General features: G+C 39.9%; 1 protein-coding gene across 2 annotated transcripts in view; it reads right to left on the minus strand.

Moving 5' to 3' along the window:
* LOC137647000 (dual specificity protein phosphatase 23-like) overlaps positions 1-24,249 on the minus strand; it is a 203,748-nt gene that overhangs the window by 41,277 nt on the left and 138,222 nt on the right. For both annotated transcript variants that reach the window (XM_068380107.1, XM_068380106.1), the window contains exon 3: positions 6,642-6,813. In XM_068380107.1, the coding sequence (XP_068236208.1) occupies positions 6,642-6,813 (172 nt within the window). The remainder of the gene's footprint in view (positions 1-6,641; positions 6,814-24,249) is intronic.

The raw sequence follows: 24,249 nt of genomic DNA on the forward strand, positions 1-24,249 counted from the left end.
TAAATTAAACTGTAGAATTTATTATTAAATTTCTTGTGTTTTTTCTTGGTGTATTATTCACAGTAATTAATTCAGAATAAGAATATTCAATTAAAACTATAAAAGTTGAATGACATTATAGAAGTTAAATAGTTTTCAGAAGACCTGCTTCTGAAATAAATCTAAAAAGGCCACTCGCATAGTGGGACACATTTCCAAGAATCTTAGCAAGGATGAACCTGCCATCCTCACCTCGAGCCTCAAACAGATGTCTATTTCTTAGGTTGTTATACTTGGGGTATTCGGACAACAAATGCTGCACAGTTAAAGGTACTAAACAGTCCTCGCAATACGATTTGTGTTGGCCCTTCAGCAGAAACTAGTGTGTCAACCACGTGTGACCAATACGGAGACGACAAAGAGAAGTCGCCCATTTTTGGGGCATCATGTTATACTTCCAAGGAGATATGACATTTTTTACTTCTCTCCTTTTATTGCCATCTAGACTATCCCAGTGCTGTTGCCATTTATTGCAAAACAATTTCTTGATGTTAGGTTAGGAAATCATTACAGGGAATGAGATACCTTCTTGGCAGCAACTCGGATGCAGCACTCTTCGCTAGTGAATCTGCCTTCTCATTCCCAGACACACCTACATGTGCTGGAAACCAACAAAATCAAACCATTATACCTCTTGGTCCAATAATAAAAAGCCGTTCTAAAATCTTTAAAACTAGAGGGTTACTAGAATTAAAAACTTCTAAAGTGAGAAGGACACTCATTGCATCACTAAAAATGGTAAAATTACCCTCCTTTTCCAATGCTATTTCCTCAATAGCAGTTAGTATGCCATACAGTTCGGCAGTAAATATGGAAGACCAGACAGGAGGAGACTATTCAAAACAAGGTAGAATGAAAGAATTAAAACACTTCTTCAGAATAGATTGACCACCGAAAATCTTGAAAGACTTTTCCAGTAAGGCGATTTTTTTGTGCAATTGAAGACGACAGACCTAATGTGTTTCTCAAAAGTAAATTTGCTGTCGAGAATCACACCTAAAATTTTAAGTCATACAAAGTTAAAGAAACATTATCAATACTGAGGTCCGGATGTAGAGGAGCCACTGTCCTTGACCTACATACAATCATACTTTGAGTTTTGTTAGGATTCAACTTCATGGCCCATAATTTGCACCATGCACTAATTTTACCTAGATCTCTATTAAGGGATTCAGCAACCCCAAATATACATTCAGGGGATGGAATTGATGCAAAAAGAGTAGCATCATCTGCATATGCAACAAGCTTGTTTTCTAGGCCAAACCACATGTCATCACAATCCATGATATCACATTCCTATACTCATTATGGTGCCCATCAACAGCAACTCTTTGAGATCTATTACTTAAAAAATCCATAATAATACTAAGAAACGACCTACCGACTCCCAACTGTTTGAGTTTGAAAAAAAGGGCCTCATGATTAACACAGTCAAAGGCAGCACTAAAATCAAGGCCAATCATACAAATTTCCTGACTACAATCACAGGATTTCTGTACATCATTGGAGATTTAAGAAGGACATCACATGCTCCAAGGCCTTTACGAAAACCAAAATGCAAACTAGGGAATAGACGAATACTTTCAGCAAACCTATTAAGACTCTTTGCCAGAAGACGTTCAAAAACTTTATATAAAATAGGAGTTATGGAAATTGGGCGGTAATCAGTTGGACTTGAGCTACCACAAACACATTTACATAGAGGAGTAACATTACCAATTCTCCAACAAGTGCTAAAAGCTCCTCTCCTTGTTAACTTGCGCAAAATAACCGATAACTTTGGAGCTAAGAAATCTGTAGTCTTAATAAAAAACAAAGGAAAAACACCATTTGGGTCTACACCTCCATACGCATCGAGATCCATCAACAGAGCTTCAATTTCACAAGATCGAAAAGCTAAACTAATTAGTTTAGCCTCAGGAAAACAGGGATGAGGAAGTTCAAGTTTTTCATTACTCTATTTACTATCAAAAACATCAGCCAAAAGGGTGGCCTTTTCCTTTGGACAGTGAGTGACCAAGCCATCTGGTTTAAGTAAAGGAGGAACTGTTGTATCTACAGTGGCCATCAAATAGTTTTGCACGAAATGGAAAACAGAAGAAGAAAACGACTATCACAAAATAAAAATATTCAGGAAAAATAAATTAAAGTAACCATCATAAAATGTGAAATAAATACTAACGAAATCCTTCCCTATTACTTGGTAGGCATGCGACAGTGTTTGCAGACTTTCTCGAGTCTCCTGGCCACTTAATCTGAAAACCGCTCGAGGGAGAACTTCTCCAGACCGCCCCAGGCGCGTTTCAAATTTTGCGCTGCAAGACGTGTCCACGTTCCGTAACTTTCTTTCTATGATTTCTTAATGGGGGGAAATGGATGGGCAATTTCCTAGCTAATCATGGATGTATTCAATTCCTCAATATCTAAGCAACAAAGAACTTCTTTTTGGCATACGAGTCGCAGCTTACGAATCTTAAGCCAATGCCACTGAAAATCAGTCATTAAAATAAATGAAAAATCGTCTGGGGAGAAATTGACTAATGGTAACTCAGAGTGAGAGAGAGTGACCGATCACAGGTGTTTAAGTCTTTTCAGTAGCCCACTGAACGTTGTGACAGCAGGTTGTAGATGTTTTTGTCATACTTTGTCCCTTTGTTTGCGACAACATTTTGTGTGGTTTAGCGAGTGTTTTTCCAAAAAATGTCTAAACCTATTGAAAATTGAGCGAGAATGATCCAACATTACGAGGAAGGCCACAAAACTGGTGTAATTAGCCAAAAAGCTAGTGTCAAACAACGAACTGTTCAGAACATACAGCTTTTTGTAAATCGGGAGGGAAGGAGGTCCCCCTGGCTAGGTCAGGCTCTGGGAGGCCCCTTATTACAAGTAAGAGGGGGTTAAGAGTTCTGGCTAGGATCATTGAGGCCAATCCAACACTTACAGCAAGCCAGCTTAAGGCTGAAAATCCTGATGTTGTTGCTGTAGCCTCTGTTAGGACCGTACAAAGGCGCTTGCAGAAGGACCTTCATTACTCAAAAATTAAGGCGCTTCGCAAGCCGCTGATAACAGCCAAGTAAAAGAAGGCTCGTGTTGCTTTCGCCAATTCGTACAAGACCTGGGATATAAATAAGTGGCAGCAAGTTTTGTGGTCTAACGAAGCTTCTTTCTTTGTAGATGATACAAAGGGGAAGCGTGTTTGGCGAAAGCGCAAGTCTGATCCTCTCGACCCAAAGTACCTTGCCACGAGCGTATAGTTTCCCTCGTATGTTATGGTATGGGGTTCCTTCCGCTATGTGGGTAAAGGATCACTTGTTTTTTTTTTTACCTAGAAATGAAACTGTTAATAAAGAATCATATTACATGATCTTAAACAAACATTTGGAAGACAGTTTTGAGAGCAGAGGAACTTCGATTTTCCAACAAGATGGGGCTCCAGCTCATACCGCCAAATAGAACACTTTGTGGCTTAGAGATTGTGGAATAGAATATATCACTGACTGGCCAGGGAACTCCCCTGACATATCCCCTAATTAAAATCTATGGGCAATCACAAAAAGACAATTACAGGAGGTGGACATCTTCCATTGAAAAGTTAACGACAGCTTTACAAAACGCTTGGGACAATCTAGACGAGTCCCTCCTCCAGCGGTTAGCAGATTCAGTGCCGAAGAGACTTCAGGAAGTCCGGAAATGTCGTGGTATGCCTATCAAGTACTAGGGCAGGATTTGGTTAGTATTCATTTCAAATTTTATGATGATTGTTTCAATAATTGATTTTTCCTGAATATTAAGTACTAGGGCAGGATTTGGTTAGTATTCTTTTCAAATTTTATGATGACTGTTTTAATAATTGATTTTTCCTGAATATTTTTATTTCGTGGTGGTCATTTTCTTCTTCCATTTCACGCAACACGATTTGACAGCCACTGTACACCAAAGAGGGTGATGTACTCAACTCCCCACCTCCAGAGATGCTGTTCACAGATGCTTCAATAAAGGGGTTGGGCGCACAGCCGAGGAACCACACTGCCTCGGAGACATGGTTTAAAGGCTTAAAGACTGCTCATGAATGGCAGAGGCAAGGGACAGTGACATTGCCCTATCGAGCAGGACAATGCCCTAGAGACTGACCATATATACATATGATCAGAACCCAAGCCCCCTCTCCACCCAAGCTAGGACCAAGGAGGGCCAGGCAATGGCTGCTGATGACACTGCAGATACCTATAAGCTCCTCTAAACCCCTTTGGTTGCAGCGACCAAAGGAACTAACAAGTTTGAATGGAACTATTTCCAGTCTGGCGTTCACCAGTCAGGGACGTTACCACATTAGTCACCACAACCCACAGAAGAAAAGATCCTACATATTAACCTGCTGGAAATACAACCAGCACTACTCGCATTGCAAGCTTTTCACTGGAGTGTGATAGTCCACACAGTACAGTAGTGTTGAGTGTATGACCAAACTATTGCCATGGCTTACATCAACAAACAAGTGTGCAGGTTTCACAATCTCATTGCAAGTAGCCAAAGCAGCAGCACACCTGGGCAGCTGACAATGCAGTTGAGCCATCAGCAATGCTCATTCCAGGCAAGAAAAATAATCTAGCAAACACAGTCAATTGCCAGAGGCATGGTATAGGGTCAGATTGGTCCCTACATCTTTACAGGGTGAAAAGGTTTTTTGCTCGAGATATCATCCTCAATCAATCCGTTCACCTCTTGCTTGAACAAGAAACTTCCAGTAAACTGCTCTACAGTTACAGGCCAGTCAGCAGAGACCAAGAATAGCTCCAAATACCCTTGGGACAATTTGGACACAAGCCTTCAAAGGTTTAGGTTTAAAGCCTGCTCGTGAATGGCAGAGGCAAGGGACAGTGACATTACCCTAGCAAGCAGAACAAAGCCCTAGAGACTGACCATTTATACATATGATCAGTGCCCAAGCCCCTTCTCCATCCGAGCTGGGACCAGAGAGGGCCAAGCAAGGACTCTAACCCCAGTCTGGCAATCACCAGTCAGGAACATTACCACACAGGCCACCACAACCCTGGTTTGCTGAATACTCAGCATGGTTCAGATGACTTAGGTCTTCAGGATGATCCTAGTGGTTCCCTAGTTGCCAGAAACCAAATGGTAATGGGATCTGCTGATGCTCCTCATCAAGGTACTAGAATACTACTCATTTTTCGGCGATTGGTGGCGTATAAGGGAAGGATGCTTCTCCAGTCAGAGCCTCCCTGCAATGGATTGACAATTTCCTTCGCTACCCATGTCAAGAAGCTCCTCTCAGTCGCTGCAGTAAAAGGCAGGTTTCAGACTGAAAAGCAAAGACCATTGTTTAAAGACCATTGTTTTTGTAGGACTTGTCTAGACTCATGAGAAGCTTCAAAACTCTTGATATAAATCCAAGTTCTCCCTGCTCTTGAAGGGTACTCCCAAGGCCAAGCTAGGAGCATATATCAAAAAGCTTCAGCGAACGGTTTATGCGAGGAGCAGATAGTGCTAAGCTATTTCTCAATGTCATAAGTGTTGAAAAGAATGTCACCGGAGAAGACTTAGCCTTCCCGTTCATCAAAGAATACTTCCCCCTTTAAAGGGAAGCCTTGATCCTACTGGGTAAAAGAGAATAATTGCAAACAATCATGCTCGTTCTCACAAAGAAAGTGAATCTATTGGCAGTTAAGGCATAGACCGATGCAATCTACAATCTACACTCGCATTGCTGCTTCGTTCCATTATCAACTATTCAAACTAAGAATAGAAATATATTAGGTAAACTTAAAATGGACGCAACAGTAAGACTGTGCTCACTGCTAGTGAGGACAAAAAGTTTAGTCTTTGACAAAAAGAGTGGGTGGAGCTATTTGCCCATAATCACCACCTGTCAATAACAAATCCCATATCAACTACTCTAACAAAGAATTATGAGAAAAAGATTAAATAACCTAAGAAAGGATGCAATAGTACAATACTTGTTGCAACCAAAGACAAAATAATAATAGCGAAACAAAATAAACTCCCTGTTAAATGAGTGAGTGGCTATAATACGTGATTTACTAAAACATAAAAGCGACTGAATAGAGGCATCTGTATAAACACTAGAACTGGATAAATAATCAATTTGAAATCTAATTACCTGTACTTTACCTATCATATTAATCTACGTAAATTCTTGTCAATTTAAGAGTACAAATAATAGGTCATTTTTCTTTGACAACAAACAAGGAGAAGTTTGTCTGGCAAGAACAAAAGGCAAGCATTGTTTTCAATGCTAGTAATGGTCCTAAGTGGGTGACGTATTGTCAACTGGCAAACATTGGAGCCTGACCCCATATTACTTTGGTATATCATGTTGTATTGGATTCCTTGTTCAAATAACATTTCTTTGGTATACCATGTCATACTGGATTCCCTGTTCAAGCCTGAGGTTGTTTTAGTCCTTTTTATCTTCAAGTCTTGGAGCTATTTCTTCAAGGAAATTCAGACAATATACACTGAAATCATTCATATACACAAATAGGATTAAGGGACTTGAAAATTTATTCAAAATTCTCATCGAGATTACAAAGAAAATTCAGCACAAAATTACTAACACATACCTTATTTTCAGCTGTCATCTTTTCACATATATCAATAAATCTTGTGATTTGTTCCATGGTTGGGGGCTCAAATTCTTCAACCGCAATAACATGGCAGTCCATATCTGGCTTAGCTGAAGGAGGTGGTTGTCTCTCTTCACTCAGACTAATAATTGCTTTTACACCTTGTTTCCTGCAGATGTAATTTTGAAAAGTTTATGTTTACAAATACAAATTTGAACAAATAACTGCAAACATCTAAATAACTTCACCATAATGCTATCAATATTTCAGATCTGATAAATTATTTCTTAAAGGAGCTAAAATATTACCCTTTAACTTTTTAATCAGAATTCCACTTATTGGCCAGCTTCAAAACTTTTTAATGAACTGCTGGACAATTTGAAGATAATATATCATTAGTTTAGTGCTTGAAAAATTACTTGAATAAAACTGTCTTAAAATTTTTTCAATGTCCCAAAAGACATAAATGTGTGTCATAAAAGTATAGATTATATACTACCAAACCATTTTCTAAGGTTGACCTCTAGAAAACAAATTACAAAAATCACCAGCTTATTACTGTATCTCAAAAATTATAGTAGAGCGGATACAGACCATAATTTGCCAAAATCGTGCACTCCGTGGCAAATGCATGAAACTTGGCATGCAGATACAATACTTCAATACAAGCAAATTTGGCTATAGTGTCAAGCTGTATTTGCCCGTTGTCATATGTGGCGGCCATTTTTCAAAATGGCATCAGATTGTGACATTTTGCATCTACTGTACATCCTCCATATCTCTTGATGTAATAGACCTAGTCATGATTTTGGTGTAATAGTAGGTTTTCTAGGTTAGAAAGTCAGAATAACACACTTTGAATACTCTAGTTATCAATATTTGATTGGTTTCATGAACACGATCAGTACTTTAGCCCGATCAAAATTCAAATGTGTGTCATCCGACTGTGAATTTTAACTGTACATTTTATTTATTTATTTTTATTATTATTATTATTACTTGCTAAGCTACAACCCTAGTTGGAAAAGCAGGATGCTATAAGCCCAAGGGCTCCAACAGGGAAAATAGCTCAGTGAGGAAAGGAAACAAAGAAAAAGAAAATATTTTAAGAAGAAGAACAAGATTAAAATAAATATCTTCTATATAAATTATAAAAACTTCAACAAAACAAGAGGAAGAGAAATAAGATGGAATAGTGTGCCCGATTGTACCCTCAAGCAAGAAAACTCTAAACCCAAGACAGTGGAAGCCCATGATACAGAGGCTATGGCACTACTCAAGATTAGAGAACAATGGTTTGATTTCAGAGTGTCCTTCTCCTAGGAGAGCTGCTTACCATAGCTAAAGAGTCATCTACCCTTACAAAGAGGAAAGTGGCCACTGAACAATCACAGTGCAGTAAGAAGAAATTGTTTGGTAATCTCAGTGTTGTCAGGTGTATGAAGACAGAGGAGAATATGTAAAGAATAGGCCAGACTATTCGGTGTGTGTGTGTGTGTGTGTGTGTGTGTGTGTGTGTGTGTGTGTGTGTGTAGGCAAAGGGAAAATGAACCGTAACCAGAGAAGGATCCAATGTACTACTGTCTGGCCAGTCAAAAGATACCATAACTCTCTAGCGGTAGTATCTCAACGGGTGGCTGGTGCCCTGGCCAACCACTTACAGTACTTTATGCTGTATTTCTTTCTTTAATAAAATGTCATTAAAAATTGAGCTAGTCAAAAAAGACTCAATCCTCTTCACGTGTTGTGCTGACAGACGGGTCTAAGCGTGTCTTATGTTACAAAGAAACCTCTGAAAAGTAATGGTGTCCTGCCAGTTCAAAGCAAATCTGGCTATGTAAACCTTGCACAAGATCTGACTTTATTCAGTGACAATGCATGCTTGCCCAAGAGCCTTGAAATTTCTAGATTAAATGATAGCAATGGCATCAAAGAAACACTGAGGAACCCCAGTGCAAAGTACCACACAATATGCCATCTCCTTTATAGTTATATAGATTAGACTACAAGCAATAAAAAGAAAACATCCTGATGATGACTCGAGTGAGGAGCCACGAAACACGGGTCATCAACATCCTCGTCAGAAGACCAACACATTGGTCTGTCTGTTTTGTGAAAAGTCCGGTAGTTCAGCCGAGCCTTTGCATGAAGCAATGATGGATCGAGCCAGCCACAGAATCAAACAATTTGCAAATAAATCGTCTAGACTAATGTTTATTAGTAAAAGTATCATCTAGTGATCTTGTTGCCAGTGAGGCAAATTATCACAAAAAAATGTGTGGTTGCTTTGTATAATGCTGCACAAAGAAAAACATCTTTGCAAGTGCTCCATTGATGACAGTATTGCTGAAAGTCATGATCAAAATATATCACCAGTATTCAGGCTAAGTGATCTCAGGAAACTGTATAGTGATAGACTTATACAACTGGATGTGTCACGTCCATACGTACATTCGACTAAATTGAAGTATCACATACTAGCAAAGTTTCCAGATCTCAAAGCATTTAAGGAAGGAGGTTACATTCTCTTCATCAGTCAGTAATGATGATACTGGCATGGTTTTAGGTAAAGCATGTGAAAGTGATGCTGATGATGAGGCTAACTATCTCGTGCATGATTGTATATAGCCTGCCAAGTGCGCGATGGGAATTCAGAAGTTTTTTAGGTATGAAAACCAGAATTGTCCTCCTTCATTAACTGATGCAGGCAAGATCAGATCTGGAACAAAATTGGATATAATCCACTGCCTTGAGGAATTGGTGAAAGATTGGTAGGAGAACAACCACACTGCTGAAGTTGTTGCATTAGATGGTCCAGCTGTTGTGCACTTGTTAAGGCCGGGGTCTCCATAAACATTTCATGAGTACTCCTAACAAGTGTTCATTCCATACGTTAAAGCTCAGGTCATTAATGCTCAGCGTGTTGACATTGCGTGGGACAAGTGCCAAGTAAACTCTCTTCAGCAACAATGCCGAGAGAACAGAGGGAAAGTGGTATGCCGAAAGGTGACACTACAAAGTCAAATACCAAAAACTGGGGAGGATTCTTTAGAGTGGCAGAGAATAAAACAGCTATTTGCTTTCCTCAGTATTGGAGCCATTACCATTGCCACAAACAAGCAAAACCTCAGTACTCTCCATGACAGAGTGGTATGTCACCAGCCAAAATCAGTCTCGGGAATTAATCCCTGCATGCATGAAGAGTGATAGTCGTATAATGCTTCACATTGCTGATGCAGCAAGGCAGTACTGCAATATTTGCATTTGAACTGTAGAAAGTTACGTAGTTCTTGCAGCGTATGCCTTTGCTCGGTTGATTGGATCCCTTTCCAAGTAGTAGGTAGCATTTGGCATAACCAGACATTCTCGATATATACCAGTGCATAAAATTTATTCTGCACTAGGCCCTGAGAAGAGTCTAGCCCTGCCATTGTTTCTTTCTATAACAGGATGCAGAAGAGAGCAGCTTGGAAAATCTGAAATCTCTACCCAGAAGTCAGAGACATTTCATGCATTAATGGAGCAGCCATTAACTTCTCTGGTGGAAGATGCCATGGATACACTCGAGAGGTTCACTGTTCTGATTTATGATAAAACAAGCAACAAAAATCATGTTGATGATGCCAGACTTATTTATTTGTACGCAAAGGCAGAGATGTAAGCAATTTCCCTCCAACAAAGGGCACCCTAGTACAGCATGTGTGTAGAGCTGTTTACCAGGCTGGTCTTTGCTGGAGTTAGTCACTTTGCGCAGAGATGAATCTTCCACAGCCTGAAGGATGGGGATGGACATGTGCTAACAATGGGACCTGGGAAGTTATATGGCATGGAGCACACGTCCTGAAGCAAGTAGGGTGTGCCCAGAGTTTTTGAGGTGTGGTTGCCGTTAAAAATGCTGGAGCAATTGCAAGTGAGTAAAAGCCTTTCTCATATGCAGAGCTCTTTATAAGTGTGGAGGGTCTTGTTAGTGATCTGTGAAAGTCCTGTATCTAGAATGTGATATTGATAATTTCTATCATGAGTTTTTTAATAAGGAACAAAATAGTAGCAGTTGTTTCTTTTAAATTAATCTCAAAAGTGCTGAAGCTTTAGTTATGTTTGTTAAAAACTATAAAAGTAATTTAGTATTTTGTTTGTCACTACGAATAAGGTGCCAAGTCAGCTATTATGCTCCTTACAGACTATAATCATGAACAAAGTAGTTTTCTTTCTTTATAAATAATTTCAAAAGTGCTAAAGCTCTAATTAGGCTCATTATAGAGATAACTTTTCGCAAGCTATAAATAAGGTGCAAAACAGGTATTATACCATATGCTACAAATAAGGCTCCAAAGCAGTTACTGTATTATGTTCGTTATAGAATATAATAATGAGCATAGTAGTTTTATTATAATCTCAAAAGTGCTAAAGCTTTAACTAGGTTTGTTAGAAACTGTAAATAAGGGATTTTGACGAAGGAAAAATCTATTTCTGGGCGAGGGACCTGTGCCGCCCAGTGAAATGCTCCTTTAGCATCATTTCTAAGGTATATAACTCCTATATATTACCAGAGAAAAAAGTTGCATAGGAATGCCAGGGATGAACCCAGCTCGCTCACCTATATTAGGTGTCGGTATAGAACTGGGGCGTGTAAACCACTATCAGAGGTCTCGTGCCATTTAGATATCTCCTCTTCAAATATCCCCGTTACTACGAGGTGCCGATCTACATCCACTACTGACTGCTACTACCACTACCTCCATCCACGCCAACATCTTCACTCCTCATAGCACCCAAGTTTGGGCCAATTCTGGGAGGGAAAACAGAGGGTGGGTTCACTGGGCGGCACAGGTCCCTCGCCCAGAAATAGATTTTTCCTTCGTCAAAATCCCTTTTCTGGGCTCAACCTGTGCTCCTCCGTGAAATAATACAAGAGAAATGGTCCCAAATCTTGGCAACCAACACCTGAGAAGGAAATTAAATTAAAGTCTAAAGTCAAAAAAAACATAATTTAATGCAAATTGTAAAAATATATATATATGTAAAAATTAAAGAATTCCAAAATAAGTAGTTTAACAATTCCTTATCATAAAGGGTAGTAAATTAAACCAGGTAATTACAACAAACCATTCCAATCTATGGAATTAAAGGAGGGGAGAGCAATACGATGCCCAAATAAGTGCCTTAAGATTATATAACTATTTACAATTGATAATACAAGGGTGTAACCCAGATGCAAAAACAAAACAAAACTACAGTAGGGACAATAAGTAAGGCAGGTAGAGGGAAAGAAAGGATAGAACAAGACCTTATGATTCTGAATCAAGATTTTCAGGAGGGACCACATTCCCTGCTGCCACTGTTGCAAATTTAAGGGCTTCCAAAGGTTTTAAATAGTGGCGTTTAAAAACTGCTGGGGACTTCCAGCCTGTATATTTTTTGAGCTCATCAAAGTTCATATGGTGAAAGTAATTAATAGATGTAGCTACTGCTCGTATATCGTGAACATGAGGGAATGATTCTGGGTTAGCTTGTTTAATGAAATATAGAATCTGTTGTCTGATCCCTTTCAGGGTAATGGTTCCTCCATTCTCTCTAATAAATAAGGGCCCTGAGGACTTATTGGAAGTCCTATTTAAATATGCTTTCAGTGTGTTTACTGGACATAGAGATGGGTCCTGAGGAAGCAAAACAATCTTCCAGGGGGACCATCTGTTCTGAGGGTCCTCATTTTTGGCTAAGAATCTTTTGTCGGGAGAAATTAGTATTTCTCCTGACGAGAGAAAATCAATATGACCTGGATCTCTAGACAAGGCTGAAAGTTCTGATATTCTGGCGCCAGAAGCAAGGCTCATTAAGAACAAGGTTTTCCTTAATAATGGGATATAATGACAAGACTCGTTAAGAGTATCAGAAGCCAATTCAAGTACATCATTCAGAAACCAGGAAACTGAGCTAGGGCAAGTTGATAGTTTCAATCTGGCACAGGCTCTCTGGATGGACGAGAAGTATGAATCTCTAAGGTTAATATCAAATCCAATTTGAAAAATCTTCTTCAAGGCTGATTTAATTGTTATAATAGTATTAGCTGCTAGGCCCGATTCAAATAGTTCTAAAAAAGGTTACTGTCAGATTCATAGTCATCATCTCGGCCTTTGAGTCCCTTAAAAACTTTTCAAGTTTCTTTACAGCTGAATCATACTGTCGAAGGGTGGATTCTCTCTTATCTGATTCTAAAAATAATGTATTCTGAGGATCAATATCTGCATCTCTTTGAGCTGCAAATTTCATAAAGTCCATAAAGTTAGGGCACTCTGAATTTTTGAGGAAGCTAACACACTGCGAGTTTGTACTATTTGCGTTAGTATTGGGTTGGAAATCCGTTGAGGATGGAGACCCAGTTCCACCGGTGGGAAACCAGTTGCTCTTGAATTAAATTGAATATAGGCTTTAGACATTAAGCCAAGCACTGGGGCATCAAAGGCCATTCAGCGCTATATAACGAAAATCATTCAATCATATCTGTACACTCACACCATTTAGTATCATTTTAACCTTTAATACAAATCGTAACACTTTCATACAATAAAATCTAGATGTGAAATAAATAGGGATTAAAAGGGTAAAATAAATAAAAAAATTAATAAAATCAATTATAGCTCGTAATATAACCCAATACTTTGTATAAATTTTCTCAAGTTCAGGGTATTACAGTTTTCCCCCAGTATATCTCTTAAAGGTTTGTCCTGGAGTAAATGTGTCCTCCTCTGAAGATTAAAAACAGGACAATCGACTAAAATATGTTTAACATCCATTGTCACTTGACAGGTATTACAAAGAGGGGCCTGTCTCCCTTCCCCACTCTTCATTAAATAATTGTGCGTTGCATGTGTATGGCCAATACGCAGCCTAGTTAAAATAATGGTATCCCTTCTACTTGTAGAATTACAAGATGACCATTTATCCACCAATGGGTGGATTTGTTTCAATTTTGTATTGGTGGTCAGTTCAGACCATAGAGCTTGCCACTTATTTTTACAGTAAAGATGAATCTCACTTTTAAGATCTTTGTAAGGAATACTCAAGGGGGATGGATTACTTAGCCCTGAAGCTTCCTTTGCTGCCTTATCTACTTGTTCATTCCCATCCACCCCAACATGGGCAGGGACCCAACAGAAGTGAACACTGATACTCTTCCTAGACTGCAGAAGTACTAACCAGTCCTGCACCTCTTGTACTAGATGATGGCCTGGCATAATTTGTTTTAATGAGAGTAAAACACTATTGGAATCCGTAAAAATTGTATAAAAACTATTTTGGTTGCCATTTTTAAAAATATGTTGGACTGCGAGAATTATTGCGTACAGCTCAGCAGTAAAAATTGAACAAGAGGATGGGAGTTTCCTTCTAATAACAATATCCCCCACCACAGCTGCACTTCCAACTCCTGCAGCCGATTTGGAGCCATCTGTAAAAACATGTTTCCCATGATGTTGAGCAGCATGATTTAAAAACTCACTTTTCATTACCCTACTAGGTAAGGTATTTTTCCCTCCTGCCGTAAAACATACTTTAACAGGTGGATTACACCAAGGAGGACACTTGGGATATCCTACCTCTGCTATCTGTGCTGTTAACAAGCCTACTTCTCTAGCATCATTTTTCAGCTGTACTTCCAAAGGCTTAGGCACTCTAGATCTGTTAGGAGCCCGATCTAAAGGCGCCCTAACATATTTACAGTTAGGATTGTTTCTCACAGCAAGGGACCTAGCTAAAAACCTCAAACTCAACTCCTCTCTGCGAATGGAAAGGGGAGGTATGCCAGAAATCAACATAGAGACTTTCAATGGGAGATGTTCTGTAAGCACCTGTGCAGATGCGAAGCCCAGCATTGTGAACAATATCAAGTTTTCCAAGTAAAGTCTTTGTAGCTGACCCATATATTTGGCATGCATAGTCTAACTTGCTCAGACACAAAGATGTATAAATTCTAAGCAAAGTTGTTCTATCAGCACCTCAATCAAAATGCGATATCACTTTCAGAATGTTCAGCGACTTCTTAACCCTGATAGATAGGTCATTTATATGAGGACCAAATGTCATTTTCTTGTCGAAAATGACTCCAAGAAACTTCACACTATCCTCATATGGCAAAATACAATCATTTAAGAAAAGGGTGGGGATCTCTTCCCTTTTACGAGTACAAGTAAAGCGAATGGCTTTGGTCTTCTGAGGAGAAAACATGAATCCACGAGAATTTGCCCATGCGGAAGCAGCATTTATTGCAATTTGAAGATTTTGGCATGCTTGTAGTGCAGATGACCCACTACAATAAATTGCAAAGTCATCGACAAATAGTGATCCTTGTATGCCAGGAGGTATGTGACTAATGAGACTATTAATAGCAACAGCAAACAAGGTCACACTCAATACGCTGCCTTGGGGGACACCTTCTTCTTGCATGTAGGATGAAGATAGTTCTGACCCTACTCTCACTTTAATTGAGCGGTTTGATAAAAATTCTTCAATAAAAGAGAACATATGTCCTCCTATACCCCACGAGGCCAATTGCTTTAAAATACCACCCCTCCAGGTGGTGTCATATGCCTTTTCGAGGTCAAAAAGGACACCCACCACCTGGTTTTGGTTAGAAAAAGCATTTGAAATTTCCCCTGATAACATCAGCAAAGGGTCTAGAGTACTTCGGTTCTTCCTAAAACCAAACTGTCAGTTAGATAAAAGATTTTTTGATTCCAGATACCACACAAGTCTGTTGTTGATCATTCTCTCAAATAGTTTGCATATGCAACTGGTCAAGGATATGGGCCTATAACTAGATGGCAGTTCTGGGTCTTTACCAGACTTGTGGCCTGGAATTACAATTGAAGTATGCCAAGAATCAGGAGATGTATGGGAAGCCCATAGACCATTAAAGGTTTCTAATAAAAATTCCTTGGTATCCACTGGAAGATGTGATATCATTTCATACCGGATGCCATCCTCACCTGGGGCAGTTAAAGAAGAGCTGGAGATAGCATTTTGCATCTCCTCCATACTAAAAGGCAGGTTAAAAGCTTTAGTATTTGAAGAAGCAGGAGGAACAACAGATGTTGATGCTCTAATTTGTTGAAATGCTGGGGAATAGTTGTCAGCACTTGATACATGAGCAAAGTGCTTAGCAAGAACCTCTGCTACATCTTTGGGGTCAGATATATATCTATTATTTTCCCTTAATATTGGTAGAGGCTTAGGGACGAATTTACCTTGAAGTTTTCTAATCTTGTCCCATATTTCCTTTGAAGGAGTTTTGGTATTAATATTAGATATATATTTCTTCCAAGATGCTCTCTTTGCTTTTTTAAAAATTCTTTTTTGTTTGGCACAGGCTCTGAGATATGCTATTCTATCTGCTAAATAGTTTGTCCTCAAGTATCTTCTGATGCAAGTTCGGGTCACTTTTCTTGCATTGGCACATTCTTTACTCCACCAAGGAACTACAGAGCGATGAGGTAAAACGCATGTTTTAGGTATAAACTTGCTAGCATTATCATCAATAATATTTTCAAGATGTTGATAGGCATGCACTGGAGATGTAAATTCATCATATTCTTTATCAGTGTGTGAACAGTTTTCATAAGCTGCCCAGTCTGCCTCATCTATCTTCCATTTTGGTGGGCACTGAGAAGGAAGATTATGGACATAATTTAACATTATTGGCCAATGGTCACTGCCATGTAGGTGTTCATTTACTGACCAAAGGTAGTCCAATCGAATGGATGAGGAACAGATTGACAAATCAATGGCTGATGTAGAGTTGTGGAATACATCATACCTAGTTGGGGAACCATCATTCATTAGTATTACATCATTGTTGTCGATTAATTCTTCAACAAGATTACCCCATCTATCGCACACATTTCCACCCCATAAAGTATGCTTTGCATTAAAATCACCCATTAAAATAAAAGGGGCAGGAAGCTGATTGATCAAGTCTTGGAGGTCAGAAAGTCTAAGCCTTCTTGGATTACCAGCATGATCTAAGAGGAAAAGTTCTAAGGATGGTTCAATATATAGCGAGCATAAAGTAATTTTTTTCCCGATATGAGTTCTAACTGCACATGCCTGTAGTGGTGTATTGAGTGGGATTGTTTCAAATTTTACAGATTTGTGAATAATAAAACCTGTACCACCTTGAGCTCTTGCAGCTTGCAAAGGAGGGGATCTACAAAAATGATAATTGAGTCCAGGATTAAATGGTATGTCACTGATCTTGGTTTCCTGTAGGCAAATTACCTTCGTGTCTGAGTCCCTGGTTAAAGTTTTTATTTGCTCAATGCTAGTACTTAGACCTCTGCAATTCCACTGGATGATAGACATTATCTTTTGTTATTATTTTTCTTTGTCTCATTTGTCTATTGGGACTTTTCAGATGAAGCCATGTAAGGCCTGGAGATGGAAGGCTTTACTAGGCCACCACTCTTCTTTTCTTTCTTTCTAGGATCTTTATAAGAGTCAGCCTTAGGATCATGAGCAGTAGGGCACTTACCTGACTTAGATGAAGGTGAGGATGATGGGGACCTTTTCCTCTTTGGAAGATCTTGTTTTCCAATCTCCATCAAATCAGGTAGAGATTCTGCCTGAGACAATACATTTAAGGTGGTGGAAGCCACATTGGCTTCCTTGGAGGATTGTGCTAGAACTTCAACAGTTCGAGCACTTAACCCAGAAGGCTGGGCTACTACCTCTAGGGGAGATGCTCCTATCGGTGACTACACTTTTGGTGTGTTGGAAACCATATTGACCTCTTTGGAGGTTTGTGCTCTGGCTTTTATAGGCTGAGCACTTGACCCAGATGGCTGGGCTACTACCACTAAGGGAGATGCACCTGACGGGCCAGGTGCTGCCACTGGTCCCCCTGTGGTAGTAAGGGGTAGTGGATTATAATCTTTTGTTGGCATCTTAACCGCGCGAGCAAAATTAAGTTGCCGATTGAGTAAATGCTTTGCATAACCTACACTTATATGTTCAGCATTTGCTTTCAAGATTGCAGCTTCTTCTTTCTTGTATTCTCTACATCTTTTATCATTTGATTTATGATGATCTTTACAGTTTGCACAGGTTGTATCTCTGTTGCATTGGCCATGTTCTAACAAAGAACAGTTAATACAGATCTTCGTACTATTGCAGTACCGGGAAGGGTGACCGTACTTGAAACAATTAAAGCATTGTAAAGGCCTAGGTTTATATTCTCGAACACGTACTCTTTCATTCTCAATAATTATATGATCTGGTATAACAGGGGTTTCAAATGTTAGAACTACCATGCTTGTTTGAGGGATCTTACTTACTTTCCAAACATTAGCAGGGCACATGTCCAGAATTTCTGGTTCTGAGAATTCATATAGATCTTTATCAAAAACTACCCCTTTACCATAGCTGAAGCTCATATGTGGTTTAATATCCTTGATAGGATCAATTTCTGCAATCTTCATGCCACAAGGCATGTGAGCATGAGTATCTGATTTTGCATTAATCAAAACAGATTGCTTACCGTATCTGCTAATATCCTTACTTTTAATTAAACCAACTTTTTTTTGTATAAATTTACTAATCTTATAATAGTTATAATTATCTATCTTCCCAGATGCAATTATCCATGTTGGGGGCTTGGGGGTTCTTACTTCTGGAAGTCTATGCTCTATTTCTTTTTCCATCCATTCTTCTGGTTTATATACCTCTAGGTGTCTTGGTGCTTTATCACATAGAGCCCCAGAAATCAAACAATTGTCAATTTTTATGCTCTCTAAATTTTTATTTGCTTCTAAAGCAATCTCAAAACTTGAAAATGATACCCAAGCTTCCCAAAAGCCTTTACTACCATTAAGCTCCATTAAAATTTCTTTGATTGCCCCAAATCTACAGAAGGCTTCATGAATTATGTCATAGCTACAACCAATTGGTATGTTTTTTAAGTGGAGAATTTTCAGATTTTTTGTTGGATCTGGTAATGAGCCAGAACCAGAGAGTAAAGTATTACGGTTATTACAAGCATTATTTTCCACCAGTGCCGATAAATTGTCTTTAACAACACTGGTCAGAGAAGTATTGTTGGAGGAATCCTTTTTATTGCCGAGGTTGTCAACAGAGCTTTCCCTATTTAAACAAGCAGAAGTCGTCAACGGTGTCTGGGGTTCGCCATTTGATCCAGGGGTACGGGGAATATTAAGTTTACTCATTAATTATTTTTTCAGGGGGAGGGAAGGGGTCATAATAACAATGAAAAAAAAAACAATGGAAAAAAATAAAGTTTAAGGGAGAAAAAAATTAAGACTGTCTGAAATTCCAAAGAAGACACCGTTAGCCTTTCCTGGAATTAATTTCTCCACCAATGACACCTGTGAAAGCTGCTTACCAAATGTCCACTCCCTACCCTACCACAAAGGGATGGTACCACTATGATTAGAGTGCTTCAAATGTGTATGCCAAACCCGCTTGATGGGACAGAGCATTTCTAGAATACAATCATCCCCACTCTAATCATAGTGGCAGGCAAACCGGACAGAATGCCGAGAGTCCTATCTCTATAAAATCGCCAACCCCTGGAATCCGAAGGCCAAATTTCCTACGAGATAGTTCCGCGTGCCAGTATGGGAATACTGACACTCCTAGGTGTCCAAACATTTTCGGGCAGTTGGCAAGACCACCACAGCTCCCACAATTGATTTTGAAATAAAAACCGATCATGGATACAATGTCCCCTCTAAAAAATCTGGACAGTGAAATGGGTAAGAGAGTTTTGACAGCAAGGTTGGAGACAGTTGATAATTATGAAGGAGGAATAAGCAATAAGAGGTAATAGAAAAAGAATGAGAGAAATTTAGAGTCAAACTGAGGAAAAGAAATTCCCCAGTTCGAGAGCCCTCTTGCCCGTCACAAGCCTTCAGCACGGGAATGATATGGCGTGCTGAAGCCCAATGACTTCATCAAGGCATTCTCTCGTTAAGAGGGACCAGTTGCTCTTGGGCCAGTTGGGGGCTACTAGAGCCACTTGGCCTCTGAAAGTTCCGAGTTTGTCTAGTACCTTCATTAACATATTTATTGGTGGGAATAGGTAAATTCTCTCCCAAGCATTCCAGTCCAATGACATTGCGTCCGTGGCATAAGCCCGAGGGTCCAGGTTGGGGGCTACATAGCACTTTAGTTTGTGGTTGGACTCTGTTGCAAACAGGTCTATTTGGAGACCCGGGACCCGAATTAAAATCCATTTGAATGATTTTAGGTCCAGTGACCACTCCGATTCCAGCGGAGTTGTCCTCGAAAGGACGTCTGCCACTACATTCCGTATTCCCGCAAGATGAACCGCTGACAGATGCCAATGGTTCATTGCTGCCATGGAGAATATTGCTATCATCACATGGTTTATGTGACCTGATTTGGAACCTCCTCTGTTTATGTAGTGGACTATAACTTCGCTGTCTAGCACCAATCTGGTATGTTGCTTCTTGGCTGGAGCAAGTTTCTTTAGAGTCAATAATACTGCCATGGCCTCTGAGACATTGATATGAAGTTGGCGAAATGATATCGACCATAGTCCTTGGACTTTCTTGTACTGGGAGTACCCTCCCCAGCCGGTTAGAGAGGCGTCTGTGTGAATGACCAGTTTTGGAGGAGGAAATAATCTATTTCAGATTATATTCAGAAAAATAAATTATGATACTGTTCGACGGGAAAACCTACCGAATCAGAGGTCCAAGTTCAGAGCCGCAACATTGTCCTCAATGGGGTCGGGGTCGTCACTGATGTCCGTATCCTGAACCAGATCAAGTTCCACGGTTGCCGCAATATCAGCAATAATAGGGGCCGCCACTTCTTTAGGCACTGCTGCCGAGGATTTTGCGTTAGGGTAGATGAGGTTGCAATAGTCTTCGGAGAGGACGTAAGGCTTCTTGGCCTTAACGTTACGGGCGAAACCGCCTACCCAAACTTTCAAGGTGGCTCTTGCTGAGGTCTTAGCTGCTTGGGAACTCTGAAAGAACAGGGATAAGGTTAGCAAACCCGAGACAAAGCTGAGAAATGAAACCAAAGGTTCATAATACAAAGCAGGAATGCAAGTATAAACAACGACCTATGGAGGACTCACTGAATCTGGAGAGGGTGGTGATAAGGTCGTAACAGACAAGGCAGTTGTCGGGGTGCCAAACAATAAGATCGTCCATCTGAATCCCACAGTCAGCGTGAGATCTACAGACCGCATGTCCGCAGGGCTGTTGAAGGACGGCCGCGCAGGCTGTCATCTGGCAGCGGACCACCTGTAAAAGGGAATAGTCTATGAACATCTACTTAATATCTCTAGAAGGGGTCCCGGAGGATCCGGGCCCTGCAATTAAAATAAAATGTATAGCCTTAGACTAGACATGCAGAGGACCTGAGACTATTCCAGGAGGAACCCAGCGGAGCCGGGGATGAGAAAAGGATGTAAAAATAGGGATGGATAATAATAATAAATAATAGTCCCGGGGACCGGGAACAGAGCTGCTAAAGTAAACTTTAAGTAAGCTAGAGTAAACTTAAGTTACATCCTTAAAATACATATAATAGAAAAACTCCGGTTATGATCTTAAACATTAACGTCCATAAGAGTATAGGGTTCCCGTAGGGAGAGAAGGAATCATAAACTGTGTCAGTGTCATCAGATCCGGCAGTATTGTAAGCCCGGAGGCCCCGATGTCTGATGACGGGAGGGTACGGTGGGAGAGTGCTGGAGGAGCCAAGGGATCACCCAACAACATTACCGGACGTACCGGGACGAAGGTAATGATTCGTGTAGAATACTATGATGTAAGATAATAATAAGTCCTATACGGACGATAATGGCAGGAGGTACCATATGATGGGGACACTCCTAATATAGATAAGGTCTCATTCTTACAACCATAAGCTAAAAGCAAAAGCCGTACCAAGAAGGCATAGGTATACCGACTAATCACATGTGATATAGTTCCCGGCAGTCCCGGCCCTCCCCCTCCCCCGACTGATGGCCAATCGAGACGACGGGAGGGGGGAGACGAGAGCCGCCCGGGATAAATGAGACTATGTAGCACCCCGTGAGATACTCTCGGTCCTCAATATGTCGGAACGTTGAGGGAAGACTGAGGAACAAGCATACTTGGCCCGTATGTCATAACCAACAACCATCGAGAAGAGGAGAGGCGTACTCTGGGAGGGGTGGTGGGGGGTATACAGGGGGATCACAAGGACAGGTGGTGGTAGGAAGGGCTACCAACTGGAGATCCCCTCAACATAACATGAAAAACCCAAAAATATAAATCATAACGGAGTGTAACAATAAAAACAATATGAATTGCACAAATACTTGACAGTAATAAATGAATAAAAGCGTAATCACGTAAAGAAGGCTAGGGATGCAAAGTTAATATGGCGAGAGAGGGACTCAAGCGAGTGGCAAGGGAGGGAGCATGACGCCATCTTGGAGATGGAAAACAGGGGTACCAACCTTGCTACTGAAGCGGGTAGATATCGAACAGTAACACAATAAAGCTACACAAGAGTCCCACTCGAACCAAAACGTAAAACTATGTGGAGCGTAATAAAAACCGATAGACTTATAACATCAAGTGAAAAAACAATTTCTATGGGAACGCTATCCACTAACATGCACGAAGGCAGGCATGCCAACATAACAGAACGCCTTTATGATACGCTAACACTGAAACCTTAGTAAAATAATAATGATACCCTAAGATGAAAGCATACGAACGGTGTAAAGGAAAAAATCTCCTAAAAGTTCGAACGAATAGCAATGATGAAAGAAATAACGAATGAACTAGCGAGAAAGGGCAGGGCCGTGAAACCATGAACGGTTAGAACGGGGACGCCGTTCAAAATAAAACACTTCTCAATTAATAAAAACAAGGCTATGCTGCCCATTCACGCTTAAAACTCATGGATAAAGTACTTAACTTCGATGGAGTAACTTGAGATTCCGCCATCGATGCGTAGGAAAGGTAAATAATCCAAAAGTACACCGAGAAAAACACAATCGACCGATTGGAACTGGTGCTAAAAAGGAGTGATGGGCAAGCGTGGGTAGAGTTAGTAGTACTGGTCTGCGCGGCAGGGGAGGTTGAACCGCACCTCACTATTGAGGGATTTCGAGGAAGAGATGTCTAAATGGTACGAGACCTCTGGTATATTTCGCCCCAGTATATACCGACACCAATAGGTGAGCGAGCTAGTTCAACCTAGCATTCCTTTACATTTTTTCTCTGGTAATATTTAGCAGTTATATTCCTTAGAAATGGTGCTATAGGAGCATTTCACTGGCCGGCACAGGTTGAGCCCAGAAATCACTTTCTTACCTCATTGTGTGAATTCCTTAGCATAAAGAAAATAAATACCATGATATATCACCCAGAGTCGAATGGGCTAGTGGAAAGAGCAAATAGGATGGTTTTAAATATATTAAGAGTAACACTAGGGGGATCAGACCCCAACTGGGATATTGCAATACCTGCGGCACTGAGTACTCTGAATCATTCATATCATATATCAATTAAAATGTCACCGCATGAAGCATTGTATGGTACCCCAGTTAGGACGCCTTTCCATGTATTAACGCCTACAACTAATCTATCAAATCCTTTAAAAGAATGTATAAATGCAAGCAAAAGTCGATATGATATCCTTCGAAAGAATTTAGAAGAATCACAAACCATAATGAAAAGGAATCATGATAAAATAGCGAAGCCAACTAAAACATATACCGTGGGTGATAATGTATATATACAGATAAATGTACGTAAAGGACTCAATTATAAACTAACACCTAAGTTTGAAGGCCCATTTAACATTTTGGAAACATTAACGGCCAATAGGTTTAGAGTTCAAAACGTATCCCAACCCACGGATGAGAGAATAGTACCATTGGCTCACATAAAAAAAAAAAAAAAAAAAAAAAAAAAAAAAAAAAAAAAAAAAAAAAAAGGGAAAGTGGGGGAGAAATTTTTATTTGTGTGATTAAAAGTTTTTTCTTAATACAGGTTTCCAAGATGAATTTTTTGTTGTTGGGAGTGATGTTCGCTCAGACATTTTTCTCGTGTGGGACGAGCTCTAAAACTAATAGTACAGATTTTAAATATGGCACTATAGTTGAAAGACAAGAAGACGTTTTTATTACATCAAGCAACGTAGTTGTCGAAGTGCATATGCAAGCAATTTTTCTTCCAGAGAATGATGTCACTAGCTTAAAAAGCGCCATTTCAAGGTTTTCTGTCTCATTAGATGAGTTGCATAGAAGACATTTTCATTTGACTACAGAGAGTTCGCTTGGATCGACATTAAAAGTTGCAGAGATGCTATCTGATGACTTGCAAAATAAGACTTGCGAGACAGAATCTTTGACCCGTGACCTTTTGATGTGGACTGTAGGACACGAACATAAAGAAAGACGAAATCCGTTTATTTTTGCTGCATTAAACATCTTTGGGTCTATTGCAAGTTTAGGTTTAGGAATTTCCAATCGTCTTAAGATTGGAAAATTGAGTTCTTGACTCATGAAGATGAATTGATTATGTCAGAACTAAGGAATCAGTTAGCTTCAATCAAT

The sequence above is a fragment of the Palaemon carinicauda genome, chromosome 9 (assembly GCF_036898095.1).
Source record: "Palaemon carinicauda isolate YSFRI2023 chromosome 9, ASM3689809v2, whole genome shotgun sequence".
NCBI classification, from domain to species: Eukaryota; Metazoa; Arthropoda; class Malacostraca; order Decapoda; family Palaemonidae; genus Palaemon; species Palaemon carinicauda.